Genomic DNA, 21,113 nt, shown 5'->3' with positions numbered 1-21,113 from the left:
ATGTGATCTTTGATATCTTTGTAAACAGTAATCACATCACTTACATAAGAACAAGCACTGCAGTGTGTTCCCTCTGTATCTCAAGCCATCTTGTTCCTCATGCCTCACCTGGGTCTGTCTTTTCACACACGCAGTGGACTACTCCATTCATAAACTAACTGCTCTAATTTGCTTTTCTGACATGAGGTCTTAATGGCACATTTAAGCCCTGATAGCAGTTCATCTATCAGCCACAGCTTCTGTGAGGCTCACAGTGGTCAATGCTGGAGAAAATTCTTTCTGTGAGCAATATATGGCTGGATGAGTGCCCCAGCAGTGCCTACACCCCCAGGTAAGCACATCTTCTCAGCTCACAGCAGAAGATATTCCTATCTCTGTATTGGAAGAGCCTGCCTACTGTGATTGCAGCCTGCTCTCACTATCTCTGTGACTCTTCACAGCCTGTCAGTTTTTCTGTTGACATTTTTTCAGTTCATCACAACCTCTCTCTTTCCTGTAGGCTTGCTTCCATAAGACTAAAGTGCTTAGGCTGCCTCGAACCAGCAAGTGGGATGCTAACTCCTCCGAAGCTGTGTGTTTGAGTCTGTGTCCATGTTCACTTTGCTAGCAGTTCCTTTTTATCCTTTGGTTTACCTTCACATGTTCACACAGACAGCAATACGGAACTGAACAGGGAAAACAAGTCACACATAAAATATTCATGAAAGATAAGACAGATACTTTCCCAGTTTGTCAGCTCTGTCTGAGATTCATCTCCTGGCTAATCTGTTGCAAAGTCTGCTTATGTTCTGCAGGAGACTTAGTTTTTATCCTTGTATGATGCAAGTAATCCATCTATTTGTGTCTGAAGGCTTTATTTAATTCTTACTTTCTTCCAAAGGAAACGTACCCTGTGTTTTATCCAGAAAACAGTTGCACATTTCTGCTAAAATATTCTCGTCTTCATGGCTCATGCAGATTTAGACCTTGTTTATGGAACATATAAGGACTTTTCATTCCAATACATCTGAGTGATTCTTAGAGGTTTTTTCTTTCCTTTTCTTTTTTGTAGATAATTTTCTTTTCCATTATTGGTATTATTACATTCATGGAAGAATATGTTGGGGAAAAAAAGGACAAAGACAGGGTTCTACTACTGTGGGTTTTTTTCTGAAGAAGCAACAGCGAGGGAAGCAGAAAATATGGCCTGTAGCCTCCAAATAGCATCCTCAAACTATGGATAAGGAGTAAACCAAATACTAAGCAACAAAGCAGCGGTTTTTCTTACACTTAGGCAACAGTGACTGTTCCTTTGACAGCAAATGTTGAAAACAGGCACAAACATTGTGCTAGTACAATTCCTAATTAATTGTTTCAGGTTATTTTCTCAGTATCTAAGATATTGATGTCATCTGAGTCAATTTAAAGCTCTTCACATTATAGCTCAGAAAAAGTTTGTTCAAATAATGTTAGGCTCAGTGACCTACAGCAGAAACACATCTTGACCAAATTCAGTAACTAGAGCCACACTGGGAGGCTAGCATGAGATAAGTGTCATCCTATTCAGGTGAGGGAAAAATAAAACTGGGAGTAAAGCCTTCTAATCATAACTGGAGTGAAGGCCTGAGAAAACTGCCTTTTAATTTCTAATCTGCATTGTATAATGATGGAAGAGGTAAAAACTATTGGGAAATAGGTACGAACAGTTTAACTCCCTCTGCTTTAATCCATGTCCATGCACATGGACTGGCAATGGGACTGCAAAGTGACTGATAACACATTGTCTGCATCATTCTCCGGTTCTGCGCTGGAGCCTTCTGTTCAAACATGTTATCTCTCCCACCTTGTTTGCAAACCAGAGAGTTCAGCAATGGTAATAAATTGGTACCATTACCGCATGGGCACAGCATCATTAAATATCATCGTCAGGGTGACATACCTCCATGTGCAAAAAAACCATGTTGAAGCCTGTCTTGTATTAGCTGTGAATAATATGATCTGTTGGTTGCTTACCAACAAGCCCTGGCCTTTAAACCTTTTAGGATCATCTTTCTCACACACTGGTTTCTTGGATTTTGAAACAGTTTGGCAGTAAAGGGGAGATCTCTATTCATTGTGTTTCAGCAGTAAGAGAAGTTCTTCTCTGTGAAAGACCCAGCACGCTGAAGGGTCGGGAACAAATTTGCAGGGCCACAGCAGGTCTGACTTAGCCAGCACCTATTACGGAAAACTTAATGTTCTTGCTTTTGTCCACCACAGAAAAATTCTGTTAAGCAAAGATTTGTGTATTGCCCATGGTTGATGAGGAGAATTATGAAAAGTAGTACGAGCCAGAAGAATTATTAGACTCAGAGAGAGACATGGGGTATGCTTTTTAGAAGGGCATTTAATTCCCTTTTTCCACCTTGCCTGTTGTACCTCTCACACTTTATTTCCTTTTTCTTCCTGAAAAATAAAAAAAATACCATTTCAATAGAAAATGCAATTATTGCCTGGTCACAGCAACTTTTAAGATAACTTACAGGTACAGCAGGGAAGTAAAAACACATCAGATGACTTTGAGGTGGTATTTCAATACTCTGATTGATTAAACCAGCATTTTAATACTCAGATCTTAATTGTAGTTTCCATTTTTAATTTCCTTTGAAAGTTATTTACCTTTTGCAAGCCATTTGGATGAAACATTAACGTTAGATTCGAGTTATCTTTACATTTACTAGAGACATCTTCAGTTTCTGCATCTCTTATACCCTTACAACGTATTTTGAATTTTCAGCCTTTTCAGTCGAATTCAGGGAGGAAGAAAAAAAATAGGAAAAATCTCCAAACCATTTTATTTCTTATGGGGTCCCAATTTGTCCAGGCTGTAACCCTGCGCACTCAGGAGTTGATTTGCAGTGGAAAACAACTGAGAGCCAGCTGCAACTGACTCTGGGTTTCTTGATGCTTTCAAGATTATAGATGTTACATTACAGACATTACAGCAGGCACAACCCAAGAACTGAAAATGCAAGTCAGGTCAGAGAGTAACATCAAGCACAAGCGCAATGAGAGCCTCAGGCTGACCTGTGGATTTTAGATCCTGTTTTTATTTTGAATTGGCTCTTTCAGAATTGTAGAGTTATAATTGGCCTTATTATAACAGCAAACACAGCCATGATAGTTTTGAAATACATGACAGCCAGAACTTTTTCCTCCTTCACAAAAAGGTTGGCTGTAGTACTGCAGTGCACTAGAGACCAGTCTGGGAGCAGTGGCTGTCCCAGATCTCCTGCCACACTACCTGACTATAAGCTGTTCAGGACTATGAAATGCTGGTAGTATTTTTTAAAACAAACTCAAACTAAATAAAAATGCCAGGCAGTTACCTGGATTCATCTAGGAAAGACAACTCCCTGTAAAACTTCTGTTTTAGAATAGGGGAACAAATCTTGAACATTTACTACTGCTTTTAGGCGTGTGTATGATGAAAGAGAGAAACTGGAAAAAGTTAGATACAGCATATCCGAGGATGTTAATCCCACATGTTTACCTGTTCAGAGCTTGCAGTCACTTGAGTGGTATTTCAACCGTACCTGTGTTTCTCTCCTGCAAATAATGTTTCACAGAAGCGGTTCAAAGCACTTGCTTCTACAGGAGCAGCCACAGCAGAAATGTCCTGAAGTGTGTGTGTAACACAGACCAGGAGCGTGTTATCAGACACTCGCTGTCAGACTCGTTAATGGACTTCATGGAAGGAAACACACACCGCTTCGCAGTTAACGTCGGCAATGGCCGTTTCTCAGTCAGCTCCATCTGCCTTTCGGGTAGCTTTTTTGCTAAGTATATTTTGGAGGAGGTGTGGGAGGAGGGGGAGATGCTGCTGCTGCATGTTGAATGCAAAGCGCTCAGCTGTGATAGGCTGCGGGGACGTGGATACGCTGCCTATGGACGCCGGCAACTGCATCCTCTGCGCTTTATAGCTGTCACAGAGGAGGAAGGAAAGACAGTGAGAAAGACAGAGGAGAAGGAAAAACCTTACCAACTCGCTGTAAGTAACATTCTTTGTCCTTCATGCTTTGTCGTTATTGAATTCAAGCAGGTCCGTTTGGATTGATGCAAGAAGTGGTTACTTAGAGTGGGAGCTTGGCTAATAAACAGCCAGCCTGTGTTATTTTAGGGATAATCCATGATACTCAAAAAGCATTTCTTTTTAACCTAAGTTTGCACCATGTACTGGGCACCTCTAATTTTGTGTTTGCTTGTTTTTACATATGATGTATGTCAGCTATATCTGTTTAAGTGCATTTATGCCAACTCCCATGTATCCAAAACTTTATATCTTGTCTTTCCAAGTGCAACAGTTCTGACCAACCAAGAAGACCTTGAGAAATTCTCTGCCAAATATTTTTAACAATAAAATTTTCAAGATAAATTCAATGCGTGACTTTTTTGGGTGGGGTTTTCCTTAGAAATAACACTTTCCCATCACTGTAATAAGACCTCGGAAGGGAGGATTACTAAGTTGCAGACTGTGCCAGTGACAGCAATGAATAAAACCAGCAACTTCTAACTGGAAAATGAAATTTTTAAATGAAATGTAGAGCCTGTGACATATATACCTAATTCTTGGCTTGTGCAAAGGTAGAAATGCAGAGTAGATCCAGCTTCTTTTTACTCATGCTCATATAAAATTCATCCTGCAGTCCTTATTTAGGCAATACTTCTATTGCTAATAGTAGAAGTTGAGCTTAACAGTAGCAACAGCTGCAAAAACCTTCAGTTGGGTTCAGTAGCACAGAAAGTCCTCATGGCTTCAGCGATGTCACTGTAGCACCACAAGCCTTTAAATTGCAATATATTCTGCAACAATCAGTTGGCAGAATGGAAAGTGCGCTTGTCTCATTTATTGGAAATATACACAGTTATTACTTTTTTTGAGACAATGCAGCTATCAGTTTAAGGTGCTATTAATGGGTCTATGCATTCTTCCTTTCTGTATTTAGTAATAGGAGCTGCTAAAAGATTTTATTATGTTAGCCATTGTTTATTTTACTTTGATGAACTGGAGAACGGGCACTCATAAAATTATAATACGTTGAATATACATCTCTCCTCATTTGTTCTCTTTTTCCCCTTTTCCTCTTTGTTCTCTTTTTCTTCCTCATAACAAATTTCCTAGTAGTATTTAGAGATCTTTTGCATTTTTATTTAGTTAATATAAAAAGCAGATTCTAAAATTATAGACAATACTTTTTAACAGAAATAATGAATAAGCTGAATGTTGTCTACATAGCACAATATTATACCTATAAATGTATTTATGTATTTAATATTTAATTGTGCATAAACTGCTCATTTGTATGGTTCAGTTTGAAATAAAGTAGAAAACAGTTTGCAAATGAACATTATACTGAATATACGATCTAAAGACCAACAACAATTTTTGGTAACTTCACTAAAATGAAATGTTGTCATGTTCTAATTTCAGTGCGCTGAGGTAGAAAGAGTAGTTTAAACAAAGCAGCAAAGGATATGTCAACTTTAGATTGTGTAGTGTAGTTGTCCTGTGACAAATTCCAGCAAAATTAAAGAGCAAAGAGTTTATGTATTGATAAAAAAAGATACATTGATAACATTTAAGGTTTAACATGATTGTTCTTGTTTCTACCCGAAGTTAAGAGCAAAACTCAACCTTCTCCAGTAAAGTAGGGCTTGATCTGAAGAAGTATGCAGTGGTGACTATATCCATTGATTCTTGCTGGGAACAAAAGTACTCAGACATAATATATGTTGGTAAAATTGTATTTCATCGATCATACAGTGAGGCTGTTGATGCATTTGAATACAGACTGTGCTTACGAAGTGGTAGAGGTTGATAATTAGGCAGGGTGCCTCCCGAGAAGTTGTGATCTCCTCAGCTGGCAGATGTTGAATATGCTGAAATTCATCCTGGGAGGTGTGGGATCCCTGCGAGCATGGAGCCTTTATCACTCTTACAGGCCTTCAAGAAAACAGACTGCTATTAAATACTCTAGAGAGAGGCTCAGTTTCCCTGAAATTTCCATTTAGTTTCAGAAAAGTGGCCTGCATTATTTTGCAGTATAAGTCCCTTTGACTTAAGTAGATATTTCGAGTACACACAGATTGTAACGCTCAGCCCTTCAAAAAATATGGATGCTCTCAAATAGTGTTTTCATTTTAAACCCTAAGCACTGAGCTGACTGAGGTATTTTGCTTCTTAGAAAAATCACATTCTAGATTTTTAAAATACACCGGCATAGAGGGAAGCTTGCTCTCTATGCATTCTGTTGTTGCATTGTACATGTGTTGTATATGCATGTTAGAGGTAGAAGAGAGAAATATTCTGTACTGGTAGAGGTGAAGTAATTTGCATTTTTATAGTACTAACTGGTAAGCATTACAATTGTCAGATATTCAGTCTACTGGATGTGGCTTCCATAGCAAGTAATACTTTCAAGCAGATGAAGTGAGATCTATAATGAACAGTGGAGGAAAAGAATAAAAATAGGGATGAGAGTGTAAGTGGGTCTTGTCACTCACAGAAGAACAAATATAAAATAGGAGGTGAAAAGGAAAATTTAAATGACCGCTGTGTTCTTGCAAGGGGTATGCCTTCACGGTTCCTGGTGAGATATGTGTATTACAGTAGGTAAGGAATTTTCAGGCAGGGACTTCTAGGAAAGAAGATGCATGGATACATTAAAATAGATAGGTGTTTAGATAGATTTTAATTTCTCAGCATTGTCTTTGGGGGAAAGAAGAATGAAATACTTTGCTTCAGATTGAAGCAGATTGATGTATTTCACTGGATCAAACTGAATTGAAAGTTCATTTGAGGTCAGCTAGATACTAGTCTGTATCAATTTATAACACTGCAGCAACTATGACAGATTTGAGATGGATGGTTCATCCTCCCATTCTTTATGCTTAAGCTTCCTGGTTCAATTACTTCTCCCATGCAAAACAGTGGGTTTCCCCTGTAATGTAATTATTTATCCTGAATTTTGAGAATGCTATTGCAACAGTGATTTATGGCAGAAGTATTGCAGCCAAAACAACGTTAGGATGAGCCAGTGAGCCCTCCAGTTCTTGGGAAGAACTATAGTTGGCAAATAACAAATAAGATCTCAGTGATTATCTAAAATGTGTATTTTGTCAAACTGAGTTGACAAATTTCAGTTCCATGGTCATAGGCTGAAACCATAGAATGTGTATCTGACGCTTAGATCTAAATTTTGTTTGCTTATCCTGATATCCAAAAAGAACTTGGTCTGAACTGCTAATAATAAAATGACAATAAATTATATCACTATACTATATAGGAACAAGATGATGCAAATATTACTTGGAATAGAAAGAAATTTCACATTCAAAAAAATCTAGGTGGTAGAAAAATGGTCACAAGCTATACATAACGTAGTATCTATGTTGTGGTAATATGATAAAGTAAACCTATTTTTGTCTGTGTGTTTGTGAGTTGTTTCGAGCTTACACACAATGCTATTTAATTTATGCCATTTGATTTATATTTTGAGAAAAGACCAAGCTATCCACAGAGTCTTCCATGTTAAATGATGCCCTATATTTCATTGATACAAAATAAAGCTGGAGTAGTATAGTGATACTATTCTGACATTGTACTGACGGTCCATTGGACCCACAGCTACTCAATGTTCAGTTCAGCTGAACTGATCCATGTGTAAAAGTCAGCAGGGATAACTGTAACTCAGTGGTGAGCAACAGTAGTGCTAGAAACACCAAATCCTCAAGTACTGAGTCAGTTCACTCTCATGCAACTCCCACTAATTTGGCAGTCATGGGTTAAATACTTATTTTCACAGCTTTCATCTCTGAAACCAGAGGGGGAAAAAAAATAACAGATTACCACGTGCAAGTTCTTCAGAGCATGCTATAGCAATGAACTGATGAATGAAGTAGCATGAAAGAAATAATGGTAGCATAAGTTAAGGGTTAAGTTACAGATACTTTAAAAAAGAAGTGAAACAGTACAATATTTAGATTTCTTCTGGCAAAAATATCTAAACCAAAGAACTGAGCCTTGGGGTGTAATTATATTGCTGCCACAGAGATACATATTGATTGCTGCTGTTCATGCTGACTTGTTTAGAAGTTTTATTAAAATTTTGAACTACAATCAAAGATATGTTAAATGAAAAAGCACATAAGATTTAGGGGATATTGAAGAAATGGAAACATCCTGATTGTAAAGAAGTAGAAACAAAACTGCTTGCTTAAACACAGTGTTTCAAAGGGGAGATGACACACAAAGCTGCCCACCAGAATCCTCTGAGGACCATAATGACTACTGGTAATGTGTTTCCGGCAACTTAGTAGCAAGATCTGAGAAAGGTCCTAATTCCCCTTTCAGAAAGGCGTAGAGGGAGCCAAGTAAACACTTACATGATGGTTAAAGAGGGTAATATTACTCTAACAAAATAACAAGAAGAACAGCTATTCTGTGGGGGGCTAGAAGTCCCTACTGTGCAGATCCTTGCTTTCCGAAGTGGTTCATGACCTCCAGCAGCACCCTGCCTTCTTAAATAGCAGCAGCAGCTGCTCCATACAAATCCCAGATCCTCTATTTGTAGCAGCAGAGATGTCTCTAGGAGGGTGTTTATCAATGATGTCTTTCTTTTGTCATGTGACAGTACTAATTCAAATATAATAAAGCCCAGAAGGATCTCTCTTTTCTCAAAATGATGTCCTCAGTTACAAATCCTTAGCACAAATAACTGATATCTAAGAAATTGTCTCTTACATAATATTCACATTGTGCTTAATATAATTATTTCCTTATAAAGTGAAGATCTGATGGTATGTGAGCTAAGCATAGTGATTCTTTACACCAGCACTGACTATCTTTGTTTCACTTGCCAGTTTTCTTACTAGATCCCAAGGAACAGTTTCACGCGCTCAACCTGAGTGTATAAAGACTCTTGGATGCTTTTTAGGCACTGTGGTCTCAACTTTGTATTCACTGAGCACTCAGAATGCACAGCCACATACAGTAAAAAAAGTTGGGTGGGCCGGGATGGCAGGAGCAGGCATCCTAGCAATATGAATTTATGTTTGCACAGCACTTTGCAGGCAAACTTCAGCTCACCTCATCTGAGCCATGTGTCGCCTTGGGTGTGCTCACACAGTCTCTGCCTAGCTCAAAGCACACCTAGAGCTCCAGCCCAGCATCTTGGAAATAGGGACAGCCCCAGACAGAGTTTCCTCACATCTTCCTGCAAAATACAGTACACGTCAACTCTAAGTGAATTCTAATTAAAACCTCGGTAAGAAATAAGGTTTTGTTAATGGTACAGCATGTGCATTTACAGTGAAAGAGTAAAGAAGCTAAATTTTGAGGCAAGACAGGAGGCAAGAAGTAGATAAAATGACAGGGCAGCACAGTGGATCACTGTGATAACTATGATTATTGTAGCTTGTTATTATAGATTTTAATAGAGACACACAGCATGCTGTTTTCTTAGATCTCTTCTTTATAAGGCAGGAGGCAGTTGATTATGTGCCACATAACAGTGCCACATCCTTGTGTCAATCAGCAGCAGTACAGATTAAATCTGTGATTTCTGAATCATCATTGACATACCTCTCTTGCTCTTCGGTGCTAAAGATACAGCCTATCTGTATTAAGCTAATCTACATCATGATCTAGGCATCAAAGATTTAAGAGTGTGATTTACTTCTATACAATGTCCAGCTAATACCAGAGTGGGGCAGAATGCAACACTGTATGGATATTGGCCTAATATGCAAAGTAAAAGAGCATATGGTCTTTTCAAAAAGGCCATATAAGTGATCCTATAAATCATCTGAATAACAGGTTAAAACTAGTAAAATTTTCCTTCAAAAGTGACTGTTCTTTTTTTTTTTTCTTTTCTTTTCTTTTCTTTAGGGTTTTTCTGATAATAAGTCCTAAACTCTGATACCCATGGATGCTGCAGAGTTCCGCAAGAGAGGGAAGGAGATGGTGGACTATATTGCAGATTACCTGGAGAAGATAGATAAAAGACAGGTCTTCCCAGATGTGGAACCAGGATATCTAAGACCCCTCATTCCAGACTGCGCACCCCAGGATCCTGAGAGCTTTGAGGATGTCTTTAAAGACATTGAGAAGATCATTATGCCAGGGGTAAGAAAAATGGATCTGTAGTGTAATGTTCAATACCACATTTAGGTTTTCAAAGACTTTAAGGAAAGTGTGACTTCAAGGCTGTGCAGCTAGACCTTACAAACATAAGTACTCACACTGATTAGCTTTTAGAAGGCAAGAATCTGCTTTATATCCATAGTTAAATATGATCTAACACTTTACACAACTAATGTTTTCTGTTCTTGCTGGAAATAATCAAATCATTCTTTTGCTTCATGCGAGGCTTGCTTTTGGAAATAATCCCTTTTCCTCTCTTGAACTGGTTAAGGCAAAGCTTCATAACTTTCATTTTCATGTGATATTTTTGCTACTTGCAAAGCACAGTAAATATTTTATAAAATGGGATTTTTATTAGTCTGCTGTGCCTGAAGTGTTCCTTCAAGCTGGTCTTTAAATGTTAAAATTCTCTTAGGAGACTTCTTTTTATTACAGAGTTGGCTAGAAAGGATTCTTCCCAATACTTCTGCTGTTGACTTACTCTCCTAAATGTCAACTTCTTCTAGTACCTTTTAAGGCAGATGGCCACTACCTAAATATTAGTCCTTGGATAGATCAGTGTTGGACAGACAATGCAGAACAAAGTGTCTGGCATTTGTCCAGTTCTGAATATTTCTTGTTTTTCCACTCATGGTATACCTTTTTTCTTTTAAATATATTCTTGTCTCCTAAGGCCTCTAAGTAGCTTGAAGAGGACTGGTTTATTAGTAAATGTTAATGAGGAATCTCTCCTTTGGATCTCTGCAATAACCACTTTGGGTTGCTTCTCTGGATGTAGGTAGGTGATATGATTGCTATGTGACTGGACATGGAACCACTGCTCTGCAAATGTGTTTAGTCAGTGTACTATAATACCAATTCCTCTTCATTGACCAATGTAAATATTTTATATTTAATATGACTTTATCTTGTTTCCCTTGGAGCCAACCCTGCTGTCATTTCACAGGCAAAAGCTCCACTGAAGTCAATGGAAATCTCTCCACTCTTCTCAAAGACTTGTGGATGAAGTCTTAAATCCAACAGAATTAAATCAGTGCAGATTAGATAAGAGAATTATGTCCAACACATGCAAATATTTTCGTTGCTGCTCATAGATATGATAGTCTTTTCTTTTTCATTGGAGGAAAATACTAACCAAATTTTTTTGTCTGTGAAGTAGAACAGAAAACACTTTGCTTTGAACACTTGAGAACATTCAATAAAATATCAAATTGAAAAATAAGAGATGAGTCATTTGAGAATAGAAAGTGAGACATTGAATTCCAATTATGTCATCAACATCTCCTGTTCCCTCTTTAACTAAATCAATTTTTTCTTGATATTTACATGCCCTGCAAATAAACTTACTTTTACAGTGATATATTCTGAAGAAGAAATATTCTATCCAAAACTTTCCTCTCGTGTGAAGTGTTAGTGTTTGTGACACACAGAGCACAAGTACATAAATCCCAGTTCTTACAGTAACTCTGATTCTGCCTGTGTTGTTTACACTAAATACTGAAGACTCACATGAGCACAGAATCACAAAGTCATAGTATAGTAGAGGTTGGATGGCACCTGTGGAGATCATTTAGTCCACCCCCATTGCTCAAAGCAGAGTCAGTTAGAGCAAGTTGCTCAGGACCCATGTCCAATTGGGTGTTGAATATCTCCAAGGATGAAGTCTTCACAATCTCTCTGTTGTCCGGTTCCAAAGTTTGACCATCCTCACAGTAAAAAAGCTTTTTCTTATGTTTAAGTGGAATTTTCTGTATTTCAATTTGTATACATTTCTTCTTGTCTTGTCACTGAATACCACTGAGAAGAACCTGGCTTCATCTTCTTTACATCCTCCCATGAGGTATTTATACACATCAACAAGATACCCCCTGAGCTTTCTGCAGGCTGAACAATCCCAGCTCTCTCAGCCTCTCGTCATATGACAGATGCTCCAATTAATCATCTCAGTGGCCCTTCACTGGCATCACCCCAGTATGTCCAAGTCCTTCTAGTACTGGAGAACCCAGAACTGGACACAGCAGCATTCCAGGTGTGGCCTCACCAGTGCTGAGTAGAAGGGAAGGGTCACCTCTTTTGATCTGCTGGCAACAGTTTTCCTAACATGGCCCAGGATGCTGTTGGCCTTGTTTGCTGCAAGGGCACATTGCTGGCTTATGTTCAGCTTGTCCACCAGGACCCCCAGGTCCATTTCTGCAGAGCTGCTTTCCAGCCAGTCAATCCCTGCCCTGTACTGGTGCAGGGGGTTATTCCTCCTCAGGTACAGGATTTTGCATTTCTCTGCTGAACTTCATGAGATTCCTGTTGGCTCATTTCTGCAGCATGTTGAGGTCCCTTTGAATTGCAGCATGACCATACAGTGTATCAAACACTCCTCCCAGTTTTATATCATCAGCAAAACTGCTGAGGGTGCGCTATGTCCCATCATCCAGGTCATTAATGAAGATGTTAAACAGTACTGGCCACAGTATTGTTTCCTGGGGTACACCACTAGCCTCCAGATGGACTTCATGCCACTGATCACAACCCTATGAGTCTGGCAGTTAGCCAGTTTTCACTCCATTTCACTGTCCACTTATCTAGTAAACATGTTATGGGAGACAGTATTGAAAGTCTTAACAATATCCTGTGCTCTCCCCTTGTCCACCAAGCCAGTCATCTTGTAAAATGCTGTCAGGTTGCTTAGGCATGATTTCCCCTTCATAAATCTTTGCTGCCTAGTCCCAATCACCTTCTTGTCCTTAATATGTTTGGAAATAGCTTCAAGGTTCTGTCATCTTCTCTGGGATTGAGGTGAGGCCTGTAGTTTCCCAGATCCTCCTTCTAGCCCTTCTTGAAGGTAGAAGTGACATTTTCCAGTCCTCAAGAACATTCCCCAGTTGCCATAACCTTTCGAAGATATTTGAGAGTGGTCTCAATGACATCGTCTAGCTCGTGCAGCAGTTGTGAATGCACCCCATTAGGCTCCATGGACTCAAGTATGTCCAGCTTATTTAAATGTTTCCTAACCTAATCCTCCTCCAGGTGAGGTCTTCCTTGGTCAAGGCTTTTCCCATGAGTCTCAGGAGCCTGGGATTCCTGAAGGCAAATTTGCCAGTAAAGACTGAGGTGAAAAAGGCATTGAGCACCTCAGCCTTTTCCCTGTCCTTTGTCACCAAGTCCCCAACCCCATTCAGCAGCAGACCTACATTTTCCTTACTTTCCTTTTAATGCTGATGAACCTGCAGAAGCCTTTCTTGTTGCCCTTCACATCCCTCACCAGATTCAACTCTAGATGGCTTTGACTTTCCTAACCCTGTCCCTACATACTCAGACAGTGTCTTTATAGCCCTCCTCTCCTGGGACACCTGACCCTCCTTGCTTTTCTTATATGCTTCCCTCTTACATTTGAGCATTGTCAGGAGCTAATTGTTCATCTGTGAAGGCCTCCTGCCGCTCTTGCTGCACTTCCTGCATGTGGGGTGGATCATTTGTGAACTTGGAGGAGGTGTTCCTTGAAAATCAACCAGCTTTCCTGGACCACTCTTCTTTCCATGTCTGTTTCCCATGGGATTCTTCCAAGCAGGTCTCATAACAGGCCAAAGTCTGTTCTCCTGAAGCCCAGGGTTATGATCTGCTTTGTACCTTTCTTCCTGCTCTCATGATTCTGAACTCCACCATCTCATGGTCACTGCAGTCAAGGCTGCCCCTGACTTTTACATCCATGACCAGTTCCCACAGCGTGTCTCTCCTCATCAGTTCCTCCACAGTTCCCTGTGTTAGGAAACGATCATCAATGAACTCCAGAAACCTCCTGAACTGGTTGTGCCCTGCTGTGTTGTCTGTCTAGCAGATATCAGCTTGGCTGGAGTCCCCTGTGAGGACTATGAGCTGCGAACATGAGGTTTCTTCCAGCTGTTTGAATGCTGTACTCATGTACTTCTTCCCGATCAGGTGGTCTGTAGCAGACACCCACCCAAATGTTGCCCATCTTGGAATCTCCACCAGTCCTGACCCACAAGCTCTTGACTGGCTTATTGTCCATTCCTAGGCAGTGCCTAGGAGCATTCCTGCTGTTCCCTTGCATAAAGGATCACTGCCCTGCCTCACTTTCCTGGGCTGTCCTTCCTAAAGAGCCCGTCCTCATCTACTGCAGCACTTCAGTCATATGAGCTATCCCACCACATCTCTGTGATCCCAGTGAGATCACAGCCCTGTAACTGCACACAGCCTTCTAATTCCTCCTGTTTGTTCCCCGTGTGTCATGCCATAGCATACAGATGCCTCAGAGAGGCACCCACTTGTGCTGATTTCCCAGAAAAGATAGGAGAGCTTCCCCCCATAATGCTGTCCTCTCAGCACTTCCTTATTTATGTGCATACACTTGGGGCAGGTCTGCTTTAGTCCTATCTTGTTTTCAAGATCTCTCTTGTCTACATTACACTTCACCCCTCGCTTGCCACCTCAGTCCACCTTCCTCTCTTGATTGTGGATTTTCATCTCCTTCCCTGCATCATTCCCAGTGTAAAGCTCTCCTTACCAGGTTAGCCAGCCTGTCTGCAAAGCTATTTTTGCCCCAGTTGTTCAGGTGGGTCCTTCCTAGGAGTTGATCTTCAAAGAGGGTCCCACTGGTCTTAAAACCGAAATCCCTGTTGTCAACACCAGGGTCAACACTCAGATTGTTTGGGTGCTTCACTAGACACAGCAGGGCTCCCAGCCCCTCTGCAGCTAGGGCACTGAACCTATTCTGTAGTTGCAGATCTGCAGGTGGAGCAGAAGCCTTCCTCCTGGTGCCAGCAGTTGCAAGCTTCTACCCATCACCATCGTGGAACTCCATTTTCCAAGCCAATAAGCAGAGACTCTGAATGCCCCTCCTTTGGTACGTTTTGGGGTTCAGGCTCTTGTATCTGAGATGCCTTGTGTTATGTCTCAAGGAAGATCCACTCAATCTCTTTTTTGTCATCTCTGATACTGCACAATCTGCTGACCTCCTCATGCTGTGTAAAATACAGACCCTCCACCAGTGTATACCTCCTGCAGGCTAGAAGACCATCTCCCACTGCCCCGACCTTGGCAAGAGGCCCCATCATCCCTGCAATCCCAGGCCTGCAGAGCTGCGTACTTCCTAGGGAGCTTAGTCTGGATTGAGACCTGTGATGTGCCAGGGGTAGTTGTTCCAGTTGCTGCTGGGGACTGTGCCCTGTGGAGCAACACCACCACCGCAGAGCCCACGTACGCTAACCTTAGCAGGGTTTCTGGACCTCTTCTGTGCACAGTGCTGCACAAACTGCTGCAACTGTTGGCTGCCTCTGTTAGCTGTGCTCACAGAAACTGAAGTGTGAAAATGATGGTGCTGTACAAACATGTGGAGGCAGGGAGTATAGTAAGAGCTTAGCATAGGAAGACTTGGTCACATTTGGTTTAGAGGCCTTTAAAATTATTAGTAATTCATTTTAGGGGCTTTCGAAATTGGCTATAGGGACAATCTGCCCCCATTATATTTTCCCTTAATCTTCCCATCTTTTTCCTGACAAGAATAACATTCATAAGTACATCTAGTGTTTTTCAGCTGTAGTGCTTTTCCAGTGTTTCACCCTGGAATGTCTTATCTCTGTTTTATAAATGAGGAACTGGGCTTTTTCAGAGAGAATAAGTAATATGACAGAGGTCGTAAAACCTTGTTTTGCCCATAAGCTATCAGTGGCCCATAAGTGATTCTTGCTTCCTTCATGTTGACATCTTTACTGTGTTAGTTGCATTCAGATATTTGGTACTTACTGGATGATTGAAAATGTAAAAATGGTGTTCCTTCAGAGGAGCAAGGATCAATTAATTGTGTAAAGCAATAATGCAGTATCTATCGCTGTCTTTACCCTATAGGAGAACAAGCATTCGTGAGTGGTAAAACTTTATGGAGATTTCTTGTGAAATTGGATGTAGACCTTCAAAGGGCAGTCCCCTATATGATAATGACCATAATGGTGCTAAGTTCCTAATATGTAACACAAGGACTGAGGGGAACCACTGCTGAACTTTGATCTCCACAGCAGGAAGCCAAGGTGGAAAGGATCTGCATATAAAAATATCAGTGGGAGTCACCTTTCTCTCTCAGACTTGCTTTGTTCTCTTGAAATATATCTCCCCTTTTTTTAGAGCCAAAAATGATCAAGTTTAGTTATAACTGCAAAGAGCAGTACTGAAGATTGGATCTATTAATCTACGAACTTTCAGCTGAAGTACGTATCCTTAGTGTGTGGTAAAGGAAGACTCTTAGACTAAGCAAGCCACAGAAAGAAAGACATCCTTAGAAGAAATCTGGGAAATAAAATGTCTCTGAGAAGGATTAGAGTGGTAATTACTGAACCCAAGACACTTGTGTACCACTGTTTATCAGCAGAGGGCTGAAAAAACAAACATCAATTATGTCACACTCTTTGCAATATTTGACTAAGTGTGTCTGTTCCAACGTGGTGAAAGAAATGAATTTTACAGCTGCTTCAAGAGAAGGGGGAAGGGGAGGCAGGAGGAAGAACCGCAGCTGCACTTGCCCTAGGGCTTTTGGCTTTTTCTCTTTGTGTGAGTGGTGCAACTGGAATCTGCTGTGTTTTATCAAACAAATGGCTCCCAGCAAGTAGGCAGTTTAACTTGATTAACCCAAGATAAATGTCACAAGTCTTACAGATCACAGAGGATTAGAGTTGGGGAGATGAACAGTGGCAGTCCTGGCTCATTATGGACGTCAGTGGACATCTGTGTGTGTGGGTCCTATCAGGGACTGCTGTTTACTGGGTATTTTTTTATCTGTTTATCATTTTCCTGTGAAGAACCAAGTGCCATCCTATCTTTTTCTGATTTGTAAAGGAAGGTGTTTGCCACAAGTGCTTTAAAACTTTGTGTACTGGGTTTGTGTGGTAGAGTTTTGGTAGTGGGTTAGGGGCCACAGGGCCGGCTCCTGTGAGGAGCTTCTAGAAGCTTCCCCAGCTCCAGGTGAGACCCGCCACTGGCCCAGGCCAACCCAATCAGTGAGAGTGGTAACACCTGTGGGAGAGCAGATTTAAGAAGGGGAACCCCCGGGGAGTGGGATGTGAGAGGACCCTCTCTGCAGGTGCTGAGGTCAGTGAGGGAGGAGGAAGAATGTGGGAGGAAGGGATGCCCACACAGCCTGTGGTGGGCAGGCTGTGCCCCCCAGCCCATGGAGGGGAGTGGGGAGGAGCCCACGCTGGAGCGGGGGATGCCCCCCAAGATGGCTGGGACTCCATGGGAAAGCCTGTGCTGGAGCAGTCTGTGCCTGAAGGACTGCAGCCCGTGGGAAGGACCCATGCTGGAGAATTTCGTGGAGAACTGTCTCCTGTGGGAGGAACCCCACGGTGGAGCAGGGGATGAGTGAGGAGGAGTCCTCCTCCCCCTGAGGAGGAAGGAGCGGCAGAGACAAGGTGTGGTGAGCTGACCCCAGCCCCCGTCCCCTGTTCCCCTGTGCCACTGGGTGAGAGGAGGTAGAGAACACTGGGAGTGGAGTTGTGCCTGGGAAGGAGGGAGGGGTGGGCGGAAGGTGTTTTAAGATTTGGCTTTACTTCTCATTATCCTGTTTTGATTTGATTAGTAGTAAATTAAATTGATTTTGTTTCTTCCCCAAGTTGAGCTTGTCTTTTGCCCATGACCTTAAGTGGGGAGCGATCCCTCCCAGTCCTTATCTTGATCCACAAGCCTTTCTTTGTATTTTCTCCTCATCCTGCTGGGGCAAGGGGGGAGTGCGGGAGCCAGTGGCTGTGTGGTGCTTTGTTACCGGCTGGGCTGAAACCATGACACTTTGTTACAGCAAAGAAAGAGATCCTGACCAGATATGAGATACAGCAAAAAATGTTCACAGTGGCTTGTGTTTGGATACCTGATTTGAGCAGGTTTGGACCTAGTGACCAGTAGAAGTGAAATCTTGAACATACTAGGTACAGGGCTAGTTTAGACAGTGGAAAATTGTAGTGGATAGGAGCTGTTTTCATATGAAAGAGATAGGGCTATCTGAAATATTATATATGGTATACTACAGCAGAGAAAGTAATATCTGATTCATTGTGCACAAGAGTTAAGACAGTTTCCCCTTAGCATGGAGCATGTTCCTGAAAGAAGAGCTAGTTCTTGGCGTGAAGAAGGTTAGAAGAGGAAATAAAGGGATATTCGCAGCATGCAGAACAGTGTGGTACAGTGATCCCCAATTTAGCTCCAGAACCAGAAACCTTATCACAGGCTGGGAGAGAGGGGAGTGTGAAAGGTAAAATTCATCAGAGGTGGGAATGCGGAATGGAACAGAACAGTAAGGAAACACTGAGCTCGGGCAAGAGAGAATGTATGCTCTTACCATCCTCCACTTGTAACAGAAGAACTCTAGTATTGAAAGAAAGAAAACAAAAGAGCATAAGAAAAGGCTAGGCTTCAATAACTCAGCAGCCTCTGGACTTCCAGCCAAGGAAAGATATTATATGCTTTCTGCTGAATTTTTGCTTATAGTCCATCTAATCCTCTAGAAGCACTTTTTTTTCTAAAATTTGCATTTTATCTTGAATGTGAAAGTTGTTTTTGCCAAACGTATTGTATCACATTATTTCCACTGAACACTGCAGTTTGGCAGTACATTTCCTGTTTTCAAATTTTATTAGACTGGAGTCGTGGAGCACTATCAAGTATCTCACAGATCCTTAAAACTGCTTAAATGTTGCATAAGATAGTTCTAAATATTGCTGCTGCAAGACAATTGACTACAATTTGTGCAGTTACTGTGTTGTTCTCTCATATTAGTACATATAAAGTGGAATTGTACATAAATCACAACTTGTTAGTGGGAGATGATAGTTTTATTTTCCACAGAAGGTATTGGATACTGGAATGGATTGTTTCACTTTGTGGTGAGGAGCTGTTTGGCCAGATTCAGTGCCTGAATTTTAGCAAATAACTCCAGAGTGTGGGCAAGAGAGTTCTGTGGACCTCTGCTGCACTGAAGACACTCTTGCTAAGTCAGTCACATGATAGAGACGAAAGAACAAAATACTGGAGAGTCCCTGAAAGCAGAGGCTCAAGGACAGTGCCCTGCATAGAAACCTGTGCTGCCACTGCCCATGCAAGTCTTGTCTTCTAGGCAGACAAATGGAGAACTCTGATTTTAGATCTGTTGGGAGGTGGGGGCAAGGACTAATTTACTTCTAATTTGAGTAAAAGACATAAAAAAATTGAGACGAAGAAAAAGGTAAGCTTTTCTAAAAAATGGGATCCTACGTTACTGCCAGGTAGTCCAGAACTGTTGACTGGTCCCAATCTTTTCTGATTTTGTGACAATTTGTTTCTGCTCCCTGCATTAGTTAAAAATTACTGTTTTTCCCTTAATACAGGTGACTCACTGGCACAGTCCATACTTTTTTGCCTACTTCCCTGCAGCCTCTTCCTTCCCAGCTCTTCTTGCAGATATGTTGTGTGGTGGAATAGGATGTGTGGGCTTCTCTTGGGTAAGTTTACTGGGGTATGTACCACTATGTGGAAATAGTACTTCACCTTGCCAAGATTTTAAGCATTTCAGTAACAATCTTCAATGAAATTATTGATCAATGGCAGTGAAGTCACAGGACTATTTTTATAGGTACATTTCCTTGACTAAATAGGTGTTTTCACATAGACACCCTGAATGATTCCAGGAATAAAAGGCTATTTCCTCTTAGAATTTTTGCCCTGGAAAAATGACCAGCATTTAGGATTAGTGTTAGCAGTGCTAACTTACTGGTAATTCATTAAGTAGTATGACTGTTGCCTGGTGTTGTTACTTCTCTTATCATCTGGATGAATGGAAAATTTTCCACATTCATATGAGATAGGCTCTTCTCAAAAGAGATTGGTACTTGATGTTGGAAAAAAAAAATGCAAGATGCAAATCCTAGCTTTAACATTTGATAGTCATGATTCTATGTGAGGCCCAGTTTGAAATTTTTTTAGTAAGTATTAGAAACAACATGCACAAAATGGTCTTCAGGTCCCTAATGTAGCTGTTAAAGTTGGCTAGTCTCTTCCTCTGTAATCAAAAGACAGAGAGAGAAAGAGTTATTCTTGCTCTGGTAGATCCCATTTCTCTTCATGGTCTAGTGAGGTTATTCCCTCTGTTCTATTTTTCAACACAGGCAGCAAGTCCAGCTTGCACAGAGCTGGAGACTGTCATGCTGGATTGGCTAGGGAAGATGATTAATTTGCCTGAAGAGTTTTTAGCTGGCAAGGATGGCCAAGGTGGAGGAGTCATTCAGGTAAGAGGGGACATAAAAAAAAATACAGGATGAGTTTGTGGGCTTTATGATTTTGTAAAACCTTCATACCAAAACATTAATAAAAGAAAGATATATTTTTCTTCTGCCACATGGGTTCCTTTCAGATTTTCAGAAAGACTGATGCTCTGTGAGAATGTCCATAGGTTAGTAGGATCATCCACAAAAGTAATGATTTTGTTTTCAGAGCAGCTGAATTCTGAAACACTCTTGTCTGTGAAGAATTGCTAGTAGTTCAACATAACAGCACAATTTGGGCTTAAAATTAAAATTATAATGTTGAAAAGTCATGTAGGATGGAAACTTTAATTTGTTGATCAAGTGAAGTGAGCTCATGCTTACCAACAATGTGCAGCAATGTTTTGTGGCTGAAAACAGAAAAAAGCCTTCTCAAATAGAAATATATCTGAGGATTTTGAGCAGAGGACTGTCCTGGTTTCAGCTGGAATAGTTAATTGTCTTCCTAGTAGCTGATACAGCATTATGTTTTGAGTTTGGTATAAGAGGAATGTTGATAACACACTGATGGTTTCAGTTGTTGCTAAGTAGTGTTTATACCAAGTCAAGGATTTTTCAGCTTCTCGTGACCAGCCAGCAAGAAGGCTGGAGGGGCACAAGGAGTTGGGAGGGGACACAGCCAGGGCAGCTGACCCAAACTGGCCAAAGGGGTATTCCATACCATG

The 21,113-nt window shown here is 41.0% G+C and overlaps 1 protein-coding gene across 3 annotated transcripts in view; it reads left to right on the top strand.

Moving 5' to 3' along the window:
- DDC (dopa decarboxylase) overlaps positions 1-21,113 on the top strand; it is a 78,794-nt gene that overhangs the window by 11,842 nt on the left and 45,839 nt on the right. The window contains exons 1-4 of one of the 3 annotated variants that reach the window (XM_069778677.1): positions 3,619-4,009; positions 9,908-10,144; positions 19,516-19,629; positions 20,293-20,412. In XM_069778677.1, the coding sequence (XP_069634778.1) occupies positions 9,944-10,144; positions 19,516-19,629; positions 20,293-20,412 (435 nt within the window). In that variant the 5' untranslated portion in view covers positions 3,619-4,009; positions 9,908-9,943. Of the gene's footprint in view, positions 1-3,618; positions 4,010-9,907; positions 10,145-19,515; positions 19,630-20,292; positions 20,413-21,113 lie in introns of those variants that run through there. The other 2 variants (XM_069778674.1, XM_069778675.1) reach the window with 2 other exon arrangements.

Source organism: Haliaeetus albicilla, chromosome 3 (assembly GCF_947461875.1).
Source record: "Haliaeetus albicilla chromosome 3, bHalAlb1.1, whole genome shotgun sequence".
In the NCBI taxonomy this organism is placed as follows: Eukaryota; Metazoa; Chordata; class Aves; order Accipitriformes; family Accipitridae; genus Haliaeetus; species Haliaeetus albicilla.
The sequence above is the reverse complement of the archived record's forward strand: the minus strand, read 5'-3'. Positions and strand labels throughout refer to the sequence as shown.